The sequence below is a fragment of the Notechis scutatus genome, chromosome 3, assembly GCF_049901735.1.
Source record: "Notechis scutatus isolate UNSWTSFEM ecotype Mainland chromosome 3, rNotScu1.2, whole genome shotgun sequence".
NCBI classification, from domain to species: Eukaryota; Metazoa; Chordata; class Lepidosauria; order Squamata; family Elapidae; genus Notechis; species Notechis scutatus.
Window position 1 is genome coordinate 918,689 of NC_142011.1, and position 26,099 is coordinate 944,787.

The window sequence follows — 26,099 nt, forward strand, 5'->3', positions numbered from 1 at the left end:
GAACCCAGGGGCTCCTCTAAGACAAAGATTTCCACTGGGCTCCGTGTGTTCTCTGAGCTTGGTGCTTTTCTTGCAGGCGTTTCATTACCAAACTAGGTAACATCATCAGTGCTAGAAGTGGAGGAGAAGGGGTCCTCAGTGTTCTCTGAGCTTGGTGATAAAATTGGTATAAAATTCTACATTTAAACAAAAAAAAAAAAAACCCAAATGCACAGGTGGTAGAAATGCATAAGTGGTAGAAATAGCAGTAACTGTGAGAGAGATCTCAGAGTCCTAGTGGACGATCACTTAAATACGAGCCAGCTGTGTGTAGCAGCTGTCAAAAAAAGCCAACACAATCCTAGAGGGACAGAATCAAGGTAAGGTGAACACCACGTCATAATGCATTGCATAATCAGGTTATAAGGAGTAAGGGGGACATGATAGCAGTGTTTTGATATCTCAGGGATTGCCCCAAAGAAGAAGGGGTCAACTTATTCTCCAAAGCCCCAGAAGGCAGGACAAGAAGCAACAGATGGAAACTAATAAAGGAGAGAGGCAACTTGGAGTTGAGGAGGAATTTCCAAACGGTGAGGACAATTAATCAGTGGAACAGCTTGCCATCAGAAGTTGCGGGCAATCCACCACTGGAGGATTTAAGAACAGATTGGACAGCTGCTTGTCTGAATTGCTATAGGGTTTCCTGCCTGAACAGAGGGTTGGACTAGAAGATCTCAAAGATCCCTTCCAACTCTGTTATTCCTTCTTCGGCTGAGAGTAGATTTCTGAACAACCTTGGATACCCATCGGAGCCTTCTCAGCCTCCTGGAAGCTGAGCCAACCTGGCTGGCATCCAGCCTGTGAGAAACCCCACTGAGGGAAGGGCAGCTTGGCACCCATTCCATGTGGAACCAACTGCTTATTCTCTCAGCAGGCTCTTAAGCACAACAGTCACACCTCTTTCCTCCTCCAAAACAGTTGTGTCAAATGACAGATTCTGCTAGCAGCTCTTTCGTCGGAGTTAATTGGAGTGTCTTACTTGGGACATCAACTCTTTCCCAAAATGTGAGACACCCTCTTCTCTCACGCACCCCACCCCCACTCCACATCTTCAAGCCAACTGCAGGAGGTAGACGGAAGACTTGTTTACACAACCAGGCTGCCAGTCACAACCCAGCCTCTGTTTCCTTCCCTTTGTCCTCACCAAAAGCAGATTCTGGTGAGCTTAGCACAGGGGTCTTCAAACTTGACTGCTTTAAGACTGGTGGACTTCAACTCCCAGAATTCCTTCTTCTGTCATGTTAGCTCAGGAATTCTGGGAGTTGAAGTCCACCAGTCTTAAACTTGCCAAGTTTGAAGACCCTTGGCCTTAGCAGAATAACAGAATATCAGCGCTGGAAGGAACCTTGGAGGTCTTCTAGTGCAACCCCCTGACTAGGCAGGAAACCCTACACCACTTCAGACAAATGGTTGCCCAGTCTCTTCTTAGAAACCTCCAGTGTTGGAGCATTCACAATCTCTGGAGGCAAATTGTTCCACTGGTTAATTGTCCTCACTATTTGGAAGTTTCTCCTGAGTTCTAGGTTGCTTCTCTCCTTGATGAGTTTCCTTCCGTTGTTTCTTGCCCTGACATGATAGAACTCTTCCAATATTTGAGGGGCTGCCACAAAGAACAAGGGATCAACCTAATCTCCAAAGTACATGAAGGTACGAGAACAAACCAATCAAGGAGAGAAGCGACCTAAAACTAAGAAATTTCCAGACAGTGAGGATGATTAATCAATGGAATTGCTTTTCTCCTGAAAGTTGTAGGTGCTCCAGCACTGGAGGCCTTCAAAAAGAGACTGGGTAACTACTTGTCTGAAAATTATATGTGATCTCCTGCTTGAACAGGGCGTTGGACTAGAAGACCTCCAAGGTCCCTTCCAATTCTGTTATTCTGTTGAGTACCTATCACAAAGTTAAAGTCCCTCTTCATGATTTTGGGGTAAGAAAATCCAAAACAGCGGACTTCCAGTTTGAGCTTCTTCAGCGACAGACCGAAACCTCGTCTCTGCGAGTCTTCGATCTGTGCTCGCCGCTGGAGCGCCCCGAGCCGGCTGGCTTCGGGGCTAAGCCACCCCGTAGAGGTGGTGAAGAGGGGGGAGACTGCCTGCAGGGTTGAGGAGAGCCGCATCTCTCCTCCCCAGCTGGCCATTACTCCCTTTCCCGAAGGCGGTTGCAGCGGTGGTCAGAAATGGCCACCACAAAGAAGAACTTGACTGGGAAAGAATGTGCAGGAGGAAGATAAGAAGAGAAAGTTTTGGTTGACTGGGTCAAACAGCAAAAGCAACAAATAAGGTACCCTGGAATTGAAACTATTAAAAAAAACCAATAACATTGTTTCCTAAGAAGATTTTTAAGCTGCAAAGGAGAAAGACAAGGGAAAAGGTTTGGTTTTTTTTTCTTCTCCTTTTCCTATACTGACAGCTAAGAGAGTTAAGCAAGAAATTGGGAAAAAATCCACTTTGACATCAATAGGCATTTAATGCTGAAAATAAAAAGTCAAGGGGATAATAAAGATTTCTGGATAATCAAAAGCTTTTGAAAACAGGAAAGGAGAGAAAAAGAATAAAAGGGCAGGATCTGGAAGGGAGGAGACTGCCTGGAATAAAAAGAACTTACAGCAAAATCTCAACAAGACTTCCAAAAGATACATTCTAACTGAAATATCGCAACAAAAACCCCAGGAAGAGAAAGTCAAAAAAGAAATAAGAAGATATAACTCGGGACTATCTGGATTACTTGATGATTTCTGGATTCTTGGTTATTGTATTTGAATGACTAAAATCAATCGGGTGGTTGTTTAAAACTGTTTAAAATGGCTCCACTTTTAGAAGAACTGAAAATGGAACTTAAAAAGTACAAAGAAGATGCACAAGAAGGGAGAGGTTCTTTTGGCTTTGTATTTCAGTTTTTAGAAATGGAGATTTGGAATTATGAGAAACAACAAGAAATGCCTGCAGAACAAGGAGATTGTGACAAAGAAGAAGCCATCTTTAATGAACAAGTAAACTTAGATCAGGGGAAAAAAGGAAAGGGGGGAAAGAGAATGGAAAGTTTAAGATTGGGAAAAACAACTCCAAAAAAAAAAAAAAGAGTGAAAAATAAGTATAAAATCAGAAAGCAACAGAAGAGGGAAATGCAGAAGAGAGAATTAGAAGTAGAGAGACAAGGGGGTAAAAAGGGGAGGGAGAAGATGAGAGAGAAGAAAGAAAGGAAAAGAAGTTATAAAGGACAGAAGCAAAATATAGAGAAACAGGGCCTATTTAGAGATAATGGGTGAAAATTTAATGGAAAAAGGGATTCTGCAAAGGTACATAAGATAGTATGGTTATATTTGAACTTCCGGTTTTGCCAGGCTTCGGAAGCGGCGGGTTTCGCGATCCCCGCGATCCCGCCGCTAGCCGTTCTTGGTTCCTCCGACCCAGACGGGTTTGGAGGATAAGGTTGCCCGTAGAGGCAACCGAAGACAGGAGGATCCGGACAGGGGTTGGGGTGTTCGCAGACCCCTTCCCCACCCGGCACAACCTCCTTTCTCAAGTCGGTCCAGCGGCGGTCAGCAATGGCCGTCACAAAGAAGCCAGCAACTGGACAAGATCGTGCTGGAGGAAGAAGGAGAAATTTTTGAAGCGAAAGTTTTTTTGGCTGAACTGGGACTAGAAGATACATTTAATAACCTGAAATCTAAGATTTTGTTTTTTTTCCGAAAGATACTTTGTTTCCAGAAGAGATTTGCAAGCGGCAGTGAAAGTGTTCAAAGTGAAAGTTTACTCTCCTTCCACATGGAACTAACAAATGAATGCTGAAAATACTACTATTCTATAAAAGGTAAAAATTCAAAGCTTCTTGTTATAAATGGGAAGGAGAGGACAAAAGGAAAATTTATACTAAGATTTTGTTGAAGGAGATGCCTGGAAGATTCTAGAGATTGGAAGTTAGGAATTTAAAATATAGACTGGCCTTTTTTTCCCTTTGCAACTGATTTTAACCCAGGAAGAAGGGAAGAACTTTGTGCTTTGTTTGGATTGTTTGGTGATTTTGGGACTTTGGGAATTGTTTTAAGCTGGGAAATATCTTTGGCTGTTTTAAGAAGAAGAAGAAGAGGATTTACAATGACTTTATCTGCTGATGAACTGAGAGAGGAATATGGCAAAATAAAGAAAGACGATGTGGGAGAAATTTTTTGCTTTTTAGAAATGGCGCTTGCTACTTATCAGCAAATACAACAACTGATGGAAGAAGAAGAAGAAGCCATCTTTAACAAACCCACAGAGTTGCTTAAGAAAGGAAGGAGAAAGAGAGGAAAAAAAGAAGGATATAAGACTTAAAAAAATAGCTAAGAAAGAGAAAAATAAGATGCAAAATCAATATAAGGCTAGAAAGCAAAAGGAAAGAGAAATACAACAGAGAGGGAAAGTTAAGGGGGTAAAAAGACCAGATGGGATAAGACAGCGAGGAAGAAGGGGGAAAAGGCCATGAGGGTATGAAACAAGATGTGAAAAAGAAATGGTTTTTTAGGGATAAAGGGTAATATAATTTTGTTTTAAAAGGATTCTGCAAGGTACATAAGATAGTATTGTTGTATTTGTATTAGAAGTAGAAAATTATAATTTTATAAGACTTGAGTAAAGACTAAAATATTAAAGGTTTAATAATGGTAGAATTTAAGATTTAATAAAATATTAAAAGGAAGGTTTAAAATACTTAGTTTAAATATAGATTTTAATTGACTATTGTGTGGATGTTAGTATGAATATATTATTGTAATATTTGTTTTTAAAATAGATAATTGGAATGTTATGAGATTTAATGTTTAATTATATATATAATTATGTTATGGATTTGCTATTTTCTTTTTTGTAAGTAGTATGTACTAAGCAGAATCAGATAGGGAACTTGGAGTTACCTTAAATGTTAATTTAGAGGTGCGATGGAAAGGCATCATACTTTGATTTGTGATTTCAGGAGAAATTCTTTTATTTTATTATGGGGAATGAGATAAATAGACAATTGGAAAACAATGGACAAAGGATAGAAATATAATGATTTAAATTAAGATAATAAACAAAATAGAATTAAGAAGAGTGGAAAGCGGGGAGAAGTTATAAAGAAGATACAGAATGGTAATTAAGATAGGTAATCTGCCTTGTAAAAATTTATAAGGGAAAGAGGTTTAATGTTTACAAGGTTTATGTTTTGTTTGTCTTTAAAAACTAATAAAATTTGTTTAAAAAAAAAAGATAGTATGGTTATATTAGAAACAGAAATAATTTTAGAAAATATGAAACAATGTATGATTAAAATGTCTGATAAAATAGCTATCGTAATTCAGTGGAATGCTTGTCAATAAATAAATGTAACAAAAGGTATATTTAATGATTTATAAAACATATGTAAAGAGAAATAAGGGAAAAATTAATTATGGAGATTATATGTGTTTTTAAGGAAGTATGATATTTAATTGAAAAGTGTTAAAGATGTTAAGATTTTAATGATTATTAATGATAGAATTGAACTGGAATGGAATGAGGGTTTATAATTACATATGTTTACAATCTTTCTTTTTTTTAAAGAGCGCTGGAGAAATGCGTGTTGGAAATGCCAACCCACGTTTCCGGTGTGCTCTTTCCTCTGTCCCGAAGTAGGGTTGAGTGGGGGGAAGGGAGCAGGTCATGTCCTTCTAATGTCAACAATCTACTATTTCTTAATGTTATCCATTCCTTAACCCACATCAAATTTGTAGCTTGGTAATACAACTCCCAATTAGGCAAACCAAGTCCTCCTCTTATTCTAGCATCTTGCAAAAATTTTAACTTTATTCTCGCTTTCTTGCCTTGCCATATAAATTTCAACACAATTTTATTTAAATCTTCAAAATAGTCTTTTCCAAGCCTAATTGGAATTGTTTGAAACAAATATAAATTTCTGGGTAATATATTCATCTTGATTGTTGGTATTCTCCCTATTAATGACAGTTGTAAATTTTCCCATTTCGCCAAATCTAGCGCTATCTGCTGTTTAAGTTTGATATAATTATTCTCTTTTAGTGTACTGCATCTTGCTGTCAAGTATATCCCCAAGTACTTGATCTTATTTGTGACCTGAACTTTCAATAGGTCTGCCAATTCTTCCCTTTGTCTTGATAGCATATTCTTTGTCAAGATCTTTGTCTTATCTTTATTTATTTTCAAACCAGCCACCTTGCCATATGCCTGTATCTTTTCTATCAATTTAGATGCTGTTTCTAGTGGGTCTTCTAAGATAAAAACCAGATCATCTGCAAATGCTTGCAACTTAAATTCTTCCTTTTTAATTTTCATCCCTTTTATACTCTTTTCATCTCTAATATTTCTATTTAGCACTTCCAAAGTTAACACAAACAACAGAGGTGATAGTGGGCACCCTTGTCTTGTTCCTTTTCTTATATTGATAGATTCTGTCAGTTCTCCCTCTATCATTACCTTTGCCGTCTGCTTATGATATATAGCTTCTATTGCTTGAATAAATTTTCTAGCAAAGTCCATCTGTTCCAGCAGTAATAACATGAATCGCCAGTTCACGTTATCAAATGCCTTCTGTGCATCTAGGAATATCAGAGCCATTTGTTTTTCGGGATGTGCCTCGTCGTATTCCAAAGCTTCCTTTGGTCCCTTCCTGCCTCGGGCTCATCTGCAGATTTGATAGGGATCTTTCAGCTTCTTCACCCCAGCCGTCCCAGAGCATAAAAAAGCGAGAGTTAGACTATTTTGGAAAAATACCACCTCCTTCACTTCATCCTCCAGGGAAAGACAGGAGGCAAACGAGATCCAGGCAGAAGAAGAACATCGTGGCTTCAAAATCTAAGGGACCGTTTTGGACAAAATTCAGAAGCCCTTTTTGGTGGGGCTGTTGATCAAAATAGGATTGCCAACGTCCAATGACAGATATGGCACAAGAAGAAGAAAGGCCGAGGAATTCTGGGAGTTGAAGACTATAAGTCTCAAAGTTGCCAGATTTGGAGACACACACACCCCTCCCCGATCTAAGCTAAAAAAAATATCATTTTATTCAGCAGAAAAGCAACGCTGTTCTGTTGGAGGCTGTGCAAAAATCCATTGCATACAACAGTTCTCTAATCTAGTAACCCATTAGGAGGGAGATCAAGTTCAGTCTGACACAACCTCTTTGACACTACCGCATGTTGACTTCCCTTATTTGTCACCTATCTGCCCAAGCTGATAAGATGTTGCATAATATTGGATGCAAAAAGATATTGGACGAAAATCCACACATGGTTGGAAAAAATGACAAAGCAACACATCCTTTAAACCAGAGATATTTTTATTGGAAATTATACCGGAAATATATAATAAAGAATTGAAATATTTGATTGTAAATGTCTTAACAGCAGCTACAATTGTATTTGCTAAGAATTGGAAAAATGAAAAAATACCTATGCAGGAGGAAGTTATAAAGAAAATCATGGATTGTGCTAAAATGAGTAAATTGACATTTGAAATTAGCGAACAAGAAGATAAACAATTTTACAAGATATGGGATTTATTTTATCAATGGTTAGACAAAAAGACATGGTAATGAAAAATATTAGGAAATTTCATAATATAAGACTAGTAGAATGATATAGAATATAATATAAAAATATGTAACCATTGGATGAATGCATAATATAAATTCATATAAAATTTAGAATATTTTGTATAAAATGAACGATTCATCATTGATAATGTATAAATATATGTTGGATTGATAATGTGAGAATCTATACAAATTGTAAGTGAAGACTATGAAAGGATAGCACAAAAGATCTGTAACCAACTGACACACTGTAGATGTGTATCACTGGAAGATGTTTTTATGTTTTTTATGTTTTGTCTGTGTTTGTTTGTTTCAAAAATAATTTTTTTTTTAATAAAAAGAAAAGATGTTGCATAATAATCCGTTCATAGAGTTGGACTAGTGTAGACATCAAGGTGACAGGTCTATAGTCCCCCTGGCCCTTCTCCTTTCACTTCTTGGAGATGGGAAGTGCATTGGCCCTCCTTATTTTGGGGGACGTGATTGATTCCTCCGGGAGTCTTCAGAAGGTTTCCAGAAAGACCTGAGGCCAATCATGTTGCAATTAAAGTGGAATTCCAAGAGTGCAGATCATCCCTTGTCCCTGTGGATGATTTCATGCCACAAGCGAATCCAAAACCCGAGTTAATAATTCACAGGTCTCATGTTTTCAAAAGGCAGCTGGACTACCTTTTCTCCTTGAAGATGATTCCCTTCTCATTTAAGAAGCTTCTTCAGTTCAGTTCTTCTTGGATGAGAAGCAAAAGATCTTCAAGGAAAAACCTAGTCCAGTTTCTGTTTGAAAAAGCATCTCTGGGACAACCAAGACGTGGATGATGGAGAATCTCCACAAACATCATCATGCATCACCCATTTTGTGGCTTAACATGATGGGGTGCCCCAATTCACTGCCTGGGTCCTACAACATCACCACCTACCCCACCCCTGTTTTAATCTAGTGATATGAACTGTCCCAAAGGGGGCATAAGCGCACCAATCGTGCCTACCGTCCCCGTCCTATTGTTTCTTTTATTTTTCTTATATGTATCCATGTATTCATAACTATGTTTTTACTTATACCTGTTATCTTGTAAGCAACTGACAAACCAAATAAAATCAATAAAAATAAATAAATAAAAAGGTGCATTTTCAAGAGGCAACTGGACTTCCTGACCAAGCTGTAAGGTAGAAAATGTGCCTTTTTCTCATTCGTTGCTCTTGTTTTATTGTGTTACTTGTGCCTTCTTTATAAATTCTGTGACCTGTTCCAATACTTCTTCGTCTTCTTTTTTAACAGTTTATCTATATATTTTCACATTACATACACACGTGCTTAATGAACAGCATATTGTCTGGATCAATTTATTTTTATACCACAATACTTTTCCCACTCTTAATTTCTACCTCTGCTGCCCAACCATTTATAAAAGAAGTCCCACGTTCGGAAATACTCTGGATCTTGTTTTTCTTTTCTTTTTAATGTCAATCTATCCATCTCTGCCAATCTAATTTTTTTAAAATTACATCATCCTCTGTGGGTACCTCCAGGGGTGGGATCCAAATGTTTCAGCAACCGGTCCTCTGCCCAATTGCTGGGTGGGCCATGGCTGGCATGGCCTAGTCAATCCCCAGGCTCCGGAGGCTTTCCATATAGATGTGTGTGTGTGTGTGTGTGTGTGTGTGTAAGCTCGATACCTGTGCTTCATTATAAAACAATGTGGTCAGGCTTATTTTTTGGGGGAGCAAAATAAGGGGGAAAAAAATCTGCCCCTGCCTATCAGTATCCATTGGTATTCAGTGGCTAGTGTCCTGTCAGTGTGTGAGAGAGTTGAGGGCTATTTGGAAACTGAAGCAGTATTTGCTGTGTGAGCAAGGAGACAGCAAGGAGCCTGGGTGTGGCTTAGCTCAACTGTTGTGTACTAAAGTTGCTTGGTGCTGTAAAACTGAAACTGAAACTCCTCTGCTTGTGTTTTGCAGTTGGAAGAGATTTCTTTTCAGGTGGGGAGAGGGAGTAGAACTCCTTAGCATCAGAGAGTAATAATAATAATAATAATAATAATAATAATAATAATAATAATAATAATAATAATAATAATAATAATAATAATAATAATAATGTAGGAAATACTCTAGATGCTCTGATGGTCATTTCGAAAAATCCTTTCTTAATGAGCCACCTAGAAGCCAAGAGGAACCTATGGGCCCAATTTCAAGTTTGTAGGCTTGACGGTTCTGGAGATGTTGATGATGCGTGAGTGGTATTCCGCTTTTATATAGGTAGATATAAAATCTATCTATCCATTCCATTCCAGTATTTGTTTGTTTCTTTGTTTCTTTGGCTGCCCAGCTCCCTCATGGTGACCAGGCAGCTTACAGAGGTAAAACCCCAAACTACAAGCCCCCACCCCACGAACCCCCCTCGACCGCTGGTGACAAGGATCGAACCGACCACTTGATGGGCTCCGTGTCCCCCTAGGGTCTCTGGGCCCACTGGCGAAACCCGTCTTGGAAGAGTGTCAAGATGGGGAGGCTTTGGGGGAGATGCCGGAACAGAGGGAGGAATGGAGAAAGAGAGGGAGGAGGGGGGGAATTCAGGGTTTCTCTACCCCCAGTTGGCCAGCTGGCCTTCTCCTGGCTCCTTGCAGACCATCGTGCAGCCGTTTGAACAGCACTTTTGGGCTTCCTCACAGTCAAAGTCATGGGTGCAGGTCCTCTGCGTCTTTTCCAGGCATGGTCCCAGGGACCCCCGCAACAGCAAGGGACACACTCCAGGCTTCCCTGCAACCAGAGAGTAGCCTGAGGCCCCTGCCTCTCCCCCAACCGCCTAACAAGCACCTAGGCTACCCTTCTGCCTCAGATCCTATCCAGCCCCCTTCCCTCCCTCTCCTCTCCTCCCCTCCTACTTGCTTCATCCTTCAAGAGCATTATGCTCTTCTGAACTTCCTTCAAGAACTTTATGTTAATCCTTCAAGAGCATTATGCTCTTCTGAACTTCCTTCAGGAACTTTATGTTAATCCTTCAAGAGCATTATGCTCTTCTGAACTTCCTTCAAGAACTTTATGTTAATCCTTCAAGAGCATTATGCTCTTCTGAACTTCCTTCAAGAACTTTATGTGAATCCTTCAAGAGCATTATGCTCTTCTGAACTTCCTTCAGGAACTTTATGTTAATCCTTCAAGAGCATTATGCTCTTCTGAACTTCCTTCAAGAACTTTATGTGAATCCTTCAAGAGCATTATGCTCTTCTGAACTTCCTTCAGGAACTTTATGTTAATCCTTCAAGAGCATTATACTCTTCTGAACTTCCTTCAAGAACTTTATGTTAATCCTTCGAGAGCATTATGCTCTTCTGAACTTCCTTCAAGAACTTTATGTTAATCCTTCAAGAGCATTATGCTCTTCTGAACTTCCTTCAAGAACTTTATGTCCGTTCTTCAAGAACATTATGCTCTTCTGAAACATCCTTGGAGAAATCAAGGACTGCGCTGTCCATGCCCTCTAGGTGCCTTCCCCTTCACTTTCTTAGACTTGGAGGGAGGTCCTTGGGAGGCTTGTGTAATTAAAGTTAGGAATATACCTGGAGGAGGCCCACGGCACTGGAAGCCACAAGCTGTGGGGTGGCATTTCTCCTCCTTTGCACAATCAGAGTCATCTCTGCAGAGATCTTGGCATTTGTGTCTTGGTGGGTCTGTGCAAACACCGGGACCTTCTGGGGGAGAAAAAAAGAGAGATACTTCGAGGACACAATTCATTCTTAGTGGACAACCAGCTAAATATGAGCCAACAATGTACGGTGGCAGCCCAAAAAGCCAAGGCAATCCTAAATTGCATTAACAAAGGGATAAAATCAAGATCAAGGGACTTACTAATACCACTCTATAAAACCTGAGTAAGGCCACACCTAGAGTCCTGCATCCAGTTTTGGTCACTATATTATAAAAAAGATGTTGAGACTCTGGAAAGAGTGCAGAGAGGAGCAACCAGGATGATGAGGGGACTGGAGGCTCAAACATATGAAGAATGGAATTGCAGGAACTGGGCCTGGCTGGTTTAGGGAAGAGAAGGATCCGGGGAGACAGGAGAGCAGCCTTCCAATATTTGAGGGGCTGCCACAGAGAGGAGGAGGGGGTCAAGCTATTTTCTAAAGCATCTGAAGGACAGACAAGGAATAATGGATGGAAACTGAGCAAGAAGACATTCAATCTGGAAATAAGGAGAAACTTTCTGACAGCGAGAACCATCAACCCATGGAACAGAAGTTGCCTTCCTAAGTTGTGGGAGCTTCATCCCTGGAGGCTTTCAAGAAGAGACTGGGCTGCCCTCTGTCAGAAATGGTGTAGGGTCTCCTGCTTGGGTGGGGTGGTGGTGGGTTGGACTAGATGACCTACAAGGTCCCTTCTGTTAATCTAATCTAATCTTAAAATGGTGATGCCTAAGGAACCCTGATCTGGTGTGAAGTTGTGGAGGAAAATAAATGTGGATCTGACACTTCAAGGAAAAAAAAATGAGGGGATGAGGGGCAGGGCCAGCCGTGACCTTGGGGTGCAGAAGTGGGTGATTAGACTGATAGATCTTTATAGAAATGACTTCTTCATATTATTATGGAAAAGCAAAAAACTGTGATTTGATGCTAGCTTTTACTTTACTGTAACAGAGAGAGTCAGAAGTCAATGCTTCTTTTTTGTTTCCTTTCTTTGCTTCTCTCTCCCCCTTTCTCTTCCCTCTTCATTTTTTTTTTTTTTGTAATTTTTAAATTTTATTTTATACAAACAATCCATCTTCCATTTAAACAGTATGTTGTTTGGGTACAAATATCTTGTGCAATAACAATTACAGTTTATACATATTCATTACTTTGGTATTAATACTCTATTCTTACTTCATACCATTATACATAATGTTCCATATTAGCATACTTGGAATACCCTTTTCTGATTGGTCAACAGACACTGTACGATGATTGGTTCAAATGCCCTGTTACCATTGGTTCGCTAAGAATTGCCCGTGATTGGCACGGCCGATCGCGGGAGATTCAAAGAACTGTCATTGGTTGCGAGTCGCGGGAAATCCCGATAAAAAGGGCTGCCGCGGCTCCAAGATCTAGCACAGATCTATACATTGAAATAAAGAGCTGAAAAGTCACACTGGTCTCCAGTCTCTTTTTCCTGCGATCTAACACTGGCGACGAAGGTGGGATTCTGAGACAAAGGAGATTAGTCGAGCACGTGGCAACCAAGACTGACCAACCGACGAGATGGCCGGCAGCAACTCGCCACCCACACCATTCGACCAAACCGCAGAGGACTGGGAATCATACATCGATTGGTTCCTCATGTTCCTCGAAAGCAACAACCTGCAGGACGCAACTGACCAGAGGAAGAGATCCGTGTTTCTGACACACTGCGGGCCCGCAGTGTTCAAAATGGCCAAGGCATTGGCCAAGCCTCGGGACGTGAAAGAGATGGCATGGCCAGACCTAGACCGGCTACTATGGAACCATTATGCACCGGCCGTCCCCAACCTCATCCGGCGGCACGAGTTTTATAAACAGGACCAGAAAGAAGGGGAAAGCATCGGAGACTTCGTAGTGGCTCTGAGGAACATCGGAGGTGCGTGTGGGTTCTCCAATATGGGCGAGGCCATGAGGGACCGTGTGATTCTCGGACTAAGAGACTCCACACTCCAGAGCCGGTTGATGACCCGACCAGACATCACGGTCACCGAAGCCATCGCTGAGGCCATCGCAGCCGAAGCCACGAAGAAGTCAGCAGCCACAATGCGGCAAATGAATGCAGTTGCCCAGCAAACACCGACAGAAGCAAGCCCGCCCCCGGAAAAGAGATCGGAGGTAAGCCAAAAAGCCACCACCACGACCGCACACCATGAGGACGTCGATTCCCTTTCCGAGACCGACGATGAGGAGGAAGAAATCCACAGACTCCAATCGGAACGAGACAGACGGGAGCGGAGAGGTCGTAAGTTGGGGTTTCAGTGCGCCAGGTGCAGAGGAGACCACCCCCATTCAGAGTGATGGTTCCTAGACACCATTTGCCAGCACTGTGAAAAACGGGGACACATCGCTAGGGTCTGCCAAAATAAAAAGAATTACAGCCCGAGGCGACATGACAGCACCCACCCCCCCAGGACCAGAGACAGGCACGCAGAAAGCCGTTGGAGCCATGAAGGCAGAAGCAAGTGGCTCAGCGAAAACTGCCGGAGGGAAGAAACCCACCAGACAGTCACCATCGGGCACTCGAGTGCAACCGATGCCCACAAGGTACATGTGAAGGTCGGCATTGAGGGCCAGCAGTGTAACATGGAGGTGGATTCCGGATCCTACCTATCTATGGTATCCTGGGACACCATAAAGCATCTAGTACCCAGCATACGCAGACGGGAGCTAGAAAACCAAAGACTGATCCTAAAGGACTACCAGGGGAACAGGATCCCCATAGTCGGAATCGGACACTTTCACATAACTTTTAAAGGGCACGCAGAAATACTCCCACTAACCATTGTGGATAGAGACCGCCCAAGCCTACTGGGGCTTGAATAGTTCGCGCCATTGGGGATCGAAGTGACAGGCATCCACCGCGTCACCGAGACGGACTGGGAGGAGAACCTAATGCGGGACTTCCAGGAAGTATTCGACGGGAAGCTAGGCAAGTACCGTGGGTCCCCTATTTCATTTAATTTGAACCCCAACATAGCCCCGATCCATCTAAAGCCTAGGCGGGTCCCTTTTGCACTCAAACCAAAGATCGATGAGCAATTGAACAAGCTCATCGCACAAGGGGTCCTGGAACAAATAGACCATACATGGTGGGAAACCCCAATAGTAACCCCAATCAAGCCAGATGGGTCTGTGAGAATCTGTGGAGACTATAAGGCCACCCTCAACCACGCATTACAGCAGAGTGCATACCCCGTGCCAGTGGTACAGCACCTTCTGCACTCGTTGGGGGAGGAAAGGTCTTCGCAAAGCTCAATCTGGCGCAGGCATACCAGCAACTGCCAGTCGATCCCGAAACAGCCGAGGCACAAACCATTGTGACCCACAGGGGGGTATTCTGTTGCAAAAGGCTCCAATTCGGAGTCAGTGTGGCCCCAGGAGTGTTCCAGAGTTTGATGGAATGGTTGTTACAAGGAATAAAAGGGGTGGTGCCCTATTTTGATGACGTGCTGGTATCTGCCAAAGACAAAAGCCAATTGGAAAGCCGCCTCAGAAAAGTCCTGCAAAAATTTAAAGAGGCAGGACTCAAGGTAAAAAAAGAAAAGTGCCAGCTATGCACCGAGAAAGTGGAATTCCTGGGGTACCTAATTGACAAGAAGGGGATCCACCCCACCGAGAAAAAAATTAAAGCCATCAAAGAAGCCCCCAGAACACAGAACAAAACTGAACTACAGGCATTCCTAGGACTTATTAACTTTTATAATGTTTTCTTGCCACAGAAGGCAACAACAGCGGAGCCTCTACATAGACTGTTAGACAAGACTGCCACCTGGTCCTGGGGCAAGCGGAAAGAAACAGCATTTCAAAGAGTAAAAGACCTTCTGACATCAGAATCGGTCCTTATACAATACAGCAAAACCCTACCGCTGACCGTGACCTGCGACGCATCTCCATTCGGCGTCGGAGCCATCCTGAGCCACACACTACCGGACGGGAGAGAAGCACCAATCGCATTCTACTCCAAGAGATTGTCCAGGGCAGAGAGGAACTACAGCCAGCTGGACAGGGAGGCACTAGCAGCGATCACCAGAGTAAAGCAGTTCCATGAATACCTGTACGGTAGGACTTTCTCCCTCATCACCGATCACAAACCAGTCCTGGGAATACTGGCAGGGAACAAGGCCACCCGAAACATATTGTCACCATGGATGACAAGGTGGTCCGAGTTCCTGGCCGTGTACAACTACCAGCTAATCCACCAGCCAGGGAAAAGCATATCGCACGCTGACACCCTGAGCCATTCCCCCCTACCTGACCTGGAAGACGACCTGGCACCGACCACGTCCATATTACAAATAGAGACATTACCCAACCTACCCATGACCGCGTCGGACATTGCAAAAGAGACTGCAAAAGACAGACAATTAGCGCGGGTTTTAAATTGGGTAGGAAGAGGGTGGCCGGAAACCGAGGGCGGCGAGACGTTTAAACCTTTCTGCAACCGACAAACCGAACTGTCAATTCTAAAGGGATGCATACTGTGGGGGGACAGAGTTGTAATTCCGGAAAAAATACAAACAAGGGTGTTGGACATGTTACATGAGGCACACCTGGGGATCGTCAAAATGAAATCCTTGGCCAGGAGTTACGTCTGGTGGCCAGGGATGGACAAAGACATTGAGGCATGGGTGGCAACATGCGGAAAATGCCAGAAATCCAGGCCTAATCCCCCTTGCGCTCCTTCCCTCGAGTGGGAGACACCTAGGGGCCCCTGGTCACGAGTCCATATAGGTTTTGCGGGACCTACAAAGGGACATACATTTTTAATAACTGTTGACGCATACTCAAATTGGCTGGAGGTCAGCGTCATGCAATCCACAACAACAGAGGCCATCATCAAACAATTAACAAAACTGTTCGCCACCATGGATTACCGGACTTGCTAGTTTCAGACGACGGGCCGCAATTCACGGCGTTATCATTCGAAAAATTCCTAGCCGAACGAGGCATACGGCATGCCTTAACAGCGCCCACTCACCCGGCGGCGAATGGTAGGGCGGAATGCATAGTTAGGTACACAAAAGACACATTAGAAAAAATGGACACAGGGGACATACAAGACAAAATAAATAAAATGCTGACAATACAACACATAGCACCCAGCACATCAACAAACAAAAGCCCAGCAGAACTCCTGATGGGCAGGAAACTACGATCACAATTAGACAGATTGCACCCAACATACAACTCCGAAAAACCACCAGATTCTTCCAGTAAATACCACATATTTACACCAGGAGATTTAGTATATGCAAAGAATTTTACGGGGGACCCACTCTGGATACCAGCCAGAATAACCCAGGTAACGGGCCCCCGGTCGTACCGGCTGGAAACGGAAGAAAGAAACTGGAAAAGGCACATTGAGCAACTGAGGTCGAGAACAGCCGAAAGAAACACTGACAACGCAGATGCACCACACACACAAAAACCACACCAAATAGAGGATAATAAAAAAACCAGAGGGGGGGGGGAGAATCCCCAAACATTAACCAAAAGGGAGGAGAAAACCCTCCGGTAACACAACAACAAACTGAACACCCCCCACCAACACCAATAGGCCCAAAAATAAACCAACACTACTTACCGGCAGATGACTCCAGCAGAAGGGAACCGACAGCGGATTACCAACACGAAGCCTCTCCTGGAAGAAACAGCCAAGCCAGCTCAACCAGCCCGGAAAGACCAGGCAGGAGTGGCGGAGCCACCGACTCGACTGACCCGGGTAGACCGGGTGGGAGCAGCAGCAGCAGGCCTGACTCACCCTTCCAGGAGGTTCCACCGAGGAGGACGGGAGAAACAGCGGTACCGTCCAAACCCGCCGAAGGCAACAACACAACTGAGCTGCGCAGGTCAAGTAGGAACACGAAGAGCCCCACCTACTTACGGGACTATGTTACGTAGGTTGGACTGGACCAAGAGGGGAGGGGTGTTCTATATTAGCATACTTGGAATACCCTTTTCTGATTGGTCAAGAGACACTGTATGATGATTGGTTCAAATGCCCTGTTACCATTGCTTCGCTAAGAATTGCCCGTGATTGGCACGGCCGATCGCGGGAGATTAAAAGAACTGTCATTGCTTGCGAGCCGCGGGAAATCCTGATAAAAAGGGCTGCCGTGGCTCCAAGATCTAGCACAGATCTACACATTGAAATAAAGAGCTGAAAAGTCACACTGGTCTCCAGTCTCTTTTTCCCGCGATCTAATACATAATATATCTAATTATTATAACAATCCCCTTCTTAACGTATTTGATTCTTATTCACTTGTTACTATTTGCCGCTAGTCTTCTTTAATTTTTCTAATTTCCATTTTTATTCTCCAGCCATTGATAAAATAATTCCCATATCATATAATATTCAGTTTGTTCCTTCTCTTTAATTAGTAGTGTTAGCCTATTTATTTCTGCATATTCTAATATTTTCCTAATCACATTTTCTTCTATCAGAATCTCTTCGCTTTTCCAATTTCATGCAAATATGATTCTAGCTGCAGTTAATACATGAGTAATTAAATATGCATGCTCTTTACTATAAGTTTCAGGTATAATCCCCAACAGAAACTTCTCAGGTTTTAAATCTTCCCTCCTCATTTTTCTTTTGTTTACTTTTGTATTTTGTATTTGATAATACTTCATAACCTAATAAAAATGCTTGGGGGGTGGTGAAGGAAAAAACATAAAAGAAACACTTCCACTTGCTCAAAATCTTTCCCCTCCCAGGGTGCCTTTGTGTTCTTGGCAGAGGGCAGAGGCCCAAATGCCCCTTTGCAAGACCCAAATCCCTTGCAAAGAATTCCCCTGAGGCAAGGAGTACTTTCTGCTTGGCTTGCCAAGGGGCGTTTCTTTGCAAAACGTTGGCAGTCTCTCTCTCTCTCTCTCTCTCTCTCTCTCTCTCTCTCTCTCTCTCTCTCTCTCTCTTTGGTTTTGAGTCCCCCCCAAAAGTCAGGTGGGGCCATTGTCTCAGGTGCCAAGGTCAGGAAGGCGGGGAGGGGAGGGAGGGTTGGTTCTTTTCTTTTTTTCATCAATAGAAGGTTGTTTTTTTTTTTATAAGTACAAACAATTTGTCTTCCATTTCCAGGAAAATATCTTAATAGAATTAAACATGGTAAGAAGAGGATTGTTATAATGATAGATATATTATACACGCTAATAACAAGTGAAGATCTAAACATGTTGTTGTTATAGTACAGTGTTGGCGAACCTTTTTGTTGCGGTATGCGAAAACACGCGTGTGCAACCCACAATACAATGTGCCCCACCTTCCCTGCGCATGAGTGCACAATACCCCCAGCCCCCTGACCTGCACTGCACATGCGTGAGCCTCCCAGCTGATTTTCGGCCCATTTGAGGCCATTTTTGCCCTCCCGGAGGCTGAAAATGGGCCCATTTTGGCTGTTCTGGCATTTCCGGAAGGCCCATTTTTCAGCCTCCTGAGGCCGCAGAGGCTTCCCTCGAGCCTCCGGGAGGGCGAAAACAGCCTCAAAAGGGTTGGAAAGTCAGCTAGGAGGCGCGCGCATGCGCCGTGCAGGTAGGTTTGGCTGGGGTTCGTGTGCCTGCACAAATGGCTCTGCGTGCCACCTGTAGCACGTGTGCCCTAGGTTCGCCATCGTGGTTATAGTGTAACAGATATTATGTAGATGACTAATAAGATAACAACGGAGAACTGATATCGATGTAACGAATATGGTAGCTATTTCGATTATTGTCACACAAGAGATCTGCACCCAGATGACACACTGTTAAATGGAAGATGAATCGTTTGTATTTGTAAAAATATTACAAAACTTTTATTCATTAAAAAAAAATGAGAAGGGGTTGATTCTCAGTGGGGTGCTACCTGTTCTGGGTTGCAGGCACTCCAGGCCGCAGCCGTTGAAGCAGCATTTCTGGCCCAGGGAGCAGCCTCTGTCGTCCTCACATTGGTTTGGGCAGGGGTTCCCGCTGGGCAGCACCCTCCTCCTCGGGCACAGGCCTGGTCGGGCTGCAGCAGAGACAGGAAGATGCCAGGGATGAGCAGAGCTGGCCCAGGGTGGGTGCCTGCCCTACGGGTCTTGACCCTGAGCTAGCTGGTACAGCAGCTGCCCCTCTCCCTCGCCCCCCTCCCCCAGGAGACCCTCCCTCTCCCCAGCCAGGGTAAGCCCCAGAGGTGGTGAATTCACCCGGTTCTGACCGGTTCTGCAGAACCGGTAGCAGAAATTTTGAGTCATTTGGAGAACTGGTCAATGCCACCTCCGACTGGCCGCACCAGTCTCTGCCTCCCATTGAGTCCCAGCTGATCGGCTGCCCTGCATAGGAGAACAGAGCTGGAAAGCAGGTTAGTGGGGTGGGGAGAGAAGGGAAGGGGGATTTTGCAGTATATTCTTCCCCTTCCACTCCCACCAACCCATGCCCACAGAACCGGTAGTAATTTTTTTTGAACCCCACCACTGGCAAGCCCCCTCACCTTGCTCTGCCACCACGCAACGCAGCTGGCACTCCTGGAGGCAGCATTTCTCCCCGGGGCCACAGGCGGCATCATCCAGGCAATAAACCCGGCAGGGCTCCAGGGCTGTGGGGCAGGCTGTGGGGCAGTAGCCGGGGTTCACTGTAAGAGAAGGGGTAGACGAGAAGGTTCCTATTGGCCTGTCCTAGACTGGGATGCAGGTTGCACCCCAGCGCCCTGGGCTCTGTTTGTTCCTGCCCCCAGCCCCGGGAGAGGCTGGCCTGGCCCGGCATTGGGCAGAGAGAGACCGAGTCCTTTTGCCAATGGGGTCAGAAGCCCTCCCCCCACCCTTCAAGAGGCCCAGAGTGGTGCATCCCCTTCACAATGTGACCAGCCTGGTTCACAGGTACGGCCAAAGCAGGCAGGATGGCAGCCACAAAGTGAGATGAACATAAGAAACAGGCAGCGTTTGCATGGCCGACTGAGACCCTGACCCCCCCCTCACGCGGGGAGCCCAACTCGGTTTGCACTGCCCTCTCCTCCCAAACCATTTCTACTCGGCCTTCAAAACCAGGCTGGCAAGGGGGCCCTGTGGGGGTGAGTCACAAGGCAGCCCCTCCCTCCCTTGCAGCCCTCCTACCCAACGCAGGCTGCACGCAGATCCTCATCCGGCCCAGGATGCAGCACTTCTCGTGCCCCGGACAGGAGGCGTCGGAGAGGCAGTACAGCTTGGAGGGCAGGGGCTGATGGGCACTTCCCGCTGGGCACCGGCCAGCTTTTCCTGGGACCGACTCCTGAGACCAGAAGGGGCCCGGGGTTGCTCCCTTGGCAGCTGTGAAGGGGAGGCAGAGAGGGGTCAGGCCTGGTGGAACGGGGGTGCCAAGGCTGGGAAGAGCAGCAGCACCCCTGCTGCCCTAGGAGTTCCCCCAAAGGCTTTGGAGGGCACCGATGCCAAAGACTTGGCTTCTTGCTTTGGGGTAGGGATTCCTGTCAATCAGGCGTGGGATTTAGCCGGTATGGACCAGTTCAGGCGAACCGGTAGTTCTGGCAATTAGTTGGCCCCACCCAACCACCCCTGCGGTCCGTCTGTCCTGTATTCCCTTGTTTTTCACCCCAGCTGATTTGCATGGCACAGTGGATTGCTGCGAATCGGCTGTTTTTACTCACCGCAGCTGCAGCAGAAGGGAAGTTTTAGCTGAAAAAGGGGGCGTTTGAAAGTGCTCACTCACCAAACCGGTTGTTATACCAGCGGCATCCCACCCCTGCTGTAGATTCTTTGCCAGAGACCCCACCGCTCTGTCTTCCCAGTGCCATCTTTCCTCTGGGGTCCCCCCCTTCAGTTACCACGTCCAGGGAGGTGCCACACCCAGGAACTCCTTTCACAGAAACTGCTGGTTCCTTGGCATGGCAATCAGGCTCAGAGCCCCATTAGGTGCCATGCCCCTGGGGAGGGCCTTCAGGGTCTGGAGTACGAGGACCACCCTCTCGGCTGGGCCTGACCACCAACTGGAGAGCTGCAAAGGCACCCACTCACCTCCCCTCCCTTGCTCAGCCGTGGATGTGACCATCCCCAGGAGGAGCCAGAAGGACGGAGACTTCATGGTGTTGTAGATGTAGAAGAGGCTTGGAAGATGCCAAGCCAGCCCACCTTGACTGCCCTATATACCTGGCCGGACAATGGGGGTGGGGCTGGGTCCCCCCCCCGCAGTTCTCTCCATCAGCCAGGGCTCCGGAGTTTCCCACCCAGAGGAGCAGCGCCAGCATTGACACACTGCCCTCCTCCAGGGCTTGGTTGGCATCTCCCTGGGCAGAAGTGATGGATGGCACTTTCATCCGGATGGGAGCAGAGCCACCAGGTCCCCGTGCTGGAGGCCGGCGTGTCCCTGCCACTCTTCTTGGTATCGGGCCTCTGACCTGCCTCCCACGGGCAGCGCTGCCCCTTTCTGCGGAGGGAACTGGCATCCTGGGCGAGGGCTCGCCCAGGGAGTCCGTGCGGCGCCCACAGCAGCAGGCCGGAACTCCATTGCTTGGGTGCAACGAGACATTCAGAGGGCAGTTCCTGCTGTGAGGAGCCTTGGTTTGTGCCAGGCTGCCATTCCCCAGCCGCTTGGCATCACTTCGGGCAGAAAGCCCAGAGCAGAGCAACAAAGGTGATTTGGGGACTGGAGGTTAAACCTCATGATGAACGGTTGCAAGAACTGGATGTAGAGAACATAGGACCATGGATGACGGGATAGGGAGGATGCCACAAGGAAGGGTGGAGGTCAGCTTATTCTCCAAAGCACCAGAAGGCAAGATGCCACGGATGGAAACTGATCAGGGAGACATCCAACCTAGAACTAAGGAGAATGGAATGGGAATAGGAATAGGAATAGGAATAGGAATAGGAATAGGAATAGGAATAGGAATAGAATAGAATGGAATGGGAATAGGAATAGAATAGAATAGAATAGAATAGAATAGAATAGAATGGAATGGAATGGAATGGAATGGAATGGAATGGAATAGAATAGAATAGAATAGAATAGAATAGAATAGAATAGAATAGAAAATATGGAATGGAATGGAATTAGAATAGAATGGAATGGAATAGAATAGAATAGAATAGAATAGAATAGAATAGAATAGAATAAAATAGAAAATATGGAATGGAATGGAATAAGAATAGAACAGAATAGAATAGAATAGAATAGAATAGAATAGAATAGAATAGAATAGAATAGAATAGAATAGAATAGAATATATGAAATGGAATGGAATGGAATTAGAATAGAATAGAATAGAATAGAATATATGGAATGGAATAAGAATAGAACAGAACAGAACAGAATAGAACAGAACAGAATAGAATAGAATAGAATAGAATAGAATAGAATAGAATAGAATAGAATAGAAGTTCCCCTTCTATTCTCTCATCTAAGTAGTTAATGAAGATATTGAAGAGTCCTGGGCCTAAGACTGAACCTTGTGGCACCCCACTGCTTCCTTCCCTCCAGGTAGACTTAGACCCACTAAGGACTGACTACTCGTTGAGTACGGTTTGCCAGTCAGTTTGCGAGTCCATCTAGTGGTGGTGCTATCTATTCCACTTTTTTCTAGCTTACTAAGAAGTAGGTTGTGGTCTACTTTGTCGAGTGCCTTGCTGAAATCTAAATATATTATGTCCACAGTATTTTGCTGGTCTACTAATTTAGTCACCATGTTGAAGAATGAAATAAGATTGGTTTGGCAAGATCTGTTCTAAACAAACCCGTGCTGACTGCTAGTTATTACTTTACTTGTTTCTAGATGTTGGCAGATCTGTTTTTTTATTATCTTTTCCAGTATCTTTGGTCTCTACGGCCTGCTCCCTAAAGCAAAGGGATCTCTTCATTTTCATTTTTATGTGTATTTTATACTTTGATAAGTTTCATACGATTATATTTTTTTAAAAGTGTGAGTGCCCCTAAGCACGGGGGTCCCAGGTGAGGATTTAAATCTAATATTTGGCTACAGATGTCTGATGAGTCTCAAGGAAAGAGAAAACTGGTCACGTGCTGCCCCCTGGTGGTGCATGAAAGGAGAACATTCAGAGGGTTTGTTTTTGTTTTTGTAGTCATAAAAAAGAAAATCTTGGCAGGATGCCCACTGGAGACATAGCATCTTCTAGTGTCCTCCAACCACTCTTGGGTGGATTTTGATGCAGTTGTTTAAAATATTGGCCTTCCAAGTCTGGGTGATGTACAAGACTAGAGAAAAAACATAAAAGTAAAGGTAAAGGTGTCCCTGCCCAGTTGGATGCTCATCTCCATTTCTTGGCCAAGAAACCAGCGTCACCCAAAGACACTTCAGTGATCATGTGGCCTACATGACTTTATGCCAAAGGCACATGGAACGCTGTTATTTTCCGACCGAAGTGGTACCCATTTATCTACTCGCATTTGCATGCTTTCAAACTGCTAGGTGCGCCTATCATGAAGGATACTTCATCCCTAAGGATGAAGAGATTGAGAGAGGCATCCGTAGCCTCTACTTGCCCTTCCTTTATCAGCTGCCACGCTTGCTTCCATCACAGCTGGAGGCTCCCTGAATCAACCAGAGGGGCCCGTCAAACAGCCAGCTTGACTTTTTCCTCTTACATTTGAGACATTTTGGACTACAACCTTCAATTTCAAAAGGGAAAAGTTTGGGGGGTGGAAGGGATGGCCAGGTTTTGTGAAACAGCCAGACAGGCTGGAAGGAGAGGCGAAGCGGGGATCTAGTTTGGAGTCTTTGTGCGGCCACAAGAGCCTCTCTGAGTTCCATGAAACCTTATCTGGTGTTTCCAATGGCAGGCAGGCATCAAGGAGATTCTTGTATCTTGGGCAGAAGTCAATAGAGTTGCTGACTCTGTGGCTGAGACACCAGGGGAAGGTCCCCCTTGTTCTGCCTCCCCGGCCAGAGCTAAGCAGAGAAGGGGCCCCTGCTGCCAAAGGGAAGGTTAGCCAAGCAGTTGGCACAAAACAAGAAGACTCAGAGGCTGCTGTGAGAGATGAGAGCTTTACTGAAAAAGAGGGAGGCTTGGAGGGTCTCCAGCATAGAGGCCTGGGTGGGCCTGGGCAGGAAGGAGGTCACGGGTATCACGGCCATTTCTTCAGAGTCCAGTCCTGTGAATGCATTGGATTCCCCAGCCTGAGCTGTATCTGCAGAACAAAGGAGAAATAAACCCTTAGTAAGGCCACACCTAGAGTCCCGCATCCAGTTTTGGTCACCACACTATAAGAAAAGAGGTTGAGACCCTGGAAAAAGTACAGAGAAGAGCAACCAGGAAGATGAGGGGACTGGAGGCTCAAACGTATGAAGAACGGTTGCAGGAACTGGGCCTGGCTAGTCTAGGGAAGAGAAGGACCAGAGAGGAAAGGAGAGCTGTGTTCCAATATTTGAAGGGCTGCCACAGAGAAGGGGGAGCGGGCGGGTCAAGCTATTTTCCCAAGCACCAGAAGGCAGGACAAGAAACAACGGATAGAAACTAATCAAGGAGAGAAACCGCCTGAAATTAAGGAGAAATTTCATAATTAACCAGTGGAAGAACTTATCTCCAGAAGTCATGGGCACTCCATCACTGGAGGTTTTAAAGAAGAGACTGGACAGTCCTGTAATGGTATAGGTATAGGGTCTCCTGCTGTAGAAGGGGGCTGGACTAGAAGACCTCTAAGGTCCTTTCCAACCCTGTTATTCTATTAATTCTGAGACTCTTTTTTTTCTTGTCTTGCCTTCAGGTGCTTTGGAAAATAAGTTAACCCCCTCTTCTTTGGGGCAGCCTCTCAAATACTTGAATACTTCTATCATGCCACTCCTACTCTTTCTTTTCTCCAGATTGTCTCCTTTCCTGGACCTCTTTTTCCTTGTGAGGGTTTGCTTCTCTCTGTACCAGTGGTTGGATTCAAATTTTTTTTTTACTACTGGTTCTGTGGGTGTGGCTGGGTGGGCGTGGCATTCCCCACCCCACTGACCTGCTTTCCAGCTTCCTTCTCCTGTCCAGCTGGGACTCAACGGGAGGCAGAGAATAGATGGAGTTGGCGGGGCCAGTCAGAGGTGGGATTTGCCGGTTCTCCGAACTACTCAAACTTTCCACTACCGGTTCTCCAGAACTGCTCAGAACCGGCTGAATTCACCACCTCTGCTCTGTACTCCATCTTGCACCTTGGTGGTGGGTCCAGGCTCTGGGTTGGTGTTCCCTCCCCTGTCTGGGGAGAGGGGCTTCTGCTGAGCCAGGGGGGGCTTTTTCTGCTCTCTGGCAAGGGGGCCCTTTGCACCCCAAGACATTCCCCCTTCCGTGGGTGTCCCACGAACCGAAGATGCTCACCTCAGGGTTCGGGCGTTGAACAAGTCATGAACCCGCAGCCATTTTTGCAGCATTTCTTGATGTTTGGACAGTTCGAATCTGTTTGACACGTGGTTCTGCAAATGCCCAGAGGTGGGATGGGCACGTTCACATTTGGGCAGGACCCGGCTTTCTCTGCAAAGAGAGAAGAGCAACGCGTGAGTTGGGGAGTCCTTGCTGGGGGGACATCACAGAAATCAGAGGGGGCCTGCAAAAGCCCTGGGGGAGTATCTATTGGCCCTGCTCTAGGGGGATTTGCTGCTTGTAGGCACAGCCTGGGGGTGGTGGTCCCGAACCAGGGGTGGGCTTCAAATTTTTTAGCAAGGGGCTCTCTGCCCTAATGACTGGCTGGGTGGGTATGGCAAGGTGGTCATATGATCGGGTGGTCCTGTGATCAGGTGGTCATGTGATCGGGTGGGCATGGCTAGGTGGTCATGTGGCTGGCTGGGTGTGGCCAACTCGACCGCTTCTTTGCCCTAATTACCTAAAGAAAGATAATGTACCCAAATGTTGTTTATTATTTTGT

At 45.2% G+C, this 26,099-nt stretch overlaps 2 protein-coding genes across 4 annotated transcripts in view; both read right to left on the bottom strand.

Moving 5' to 3' along the window:
* Positions 1–9,246: 9,246 nt before the first annotated feature.
* LOC148131043 (uncharacterized) lies at positions 9,247–21,332 on the bottom strand. The gene is made up of 9 exons (XM_087959023.1): positions 21,266–21,332; positions 20,899–20,903; positions 20,372–20,645; positions 19,753–19,893; positions 19,147–19,290; positions 15,589–15,656; positions 14,502–14,742; positions 11,154–11,285; positions 9,247–10,353 (listed from the first exon to the last, which is right to left on the bottom strand). The coding sequence occupies exons 1-9, from the start codon at positions 21,330–21,332 to the stop codon at positions 10,178–10,180; spliced, it is 1,248 nt and encodes a 415-aa protein (XP_087815149.1). The 3' UTR covers positions 9,247–10,177.
* Positions 21,333–24,235: 2,903 nt separating this feature from the next.
* The window catches only part of LOC113427911 (waprin-Phi1-like), a 42,590-nt gene continuing 40,726 nt past the window's right edge, over positions 24,236–26,099 (bottom strand). For all 3 annotated transcript variants that reach the window (XM_087959103.1, XM_026690466.2, XM_087959102.1), the window contains 2 exons: positions 25,556–25,708; positions 24,236–24,392 (listed from right to left, as the gene is read on the bottom strand). In XM_087959103.1, coding sequence (XP_087815229.1) covers positions 25,557–25,708 — 152 coding nt within the window. In that variant the 3' untranslated portion in view covers positions 24,236–24,392; position 25,556. The remainder of the gene's footprint in view (positions 24,393–25,555; positions 25,709–26,099) is intronic.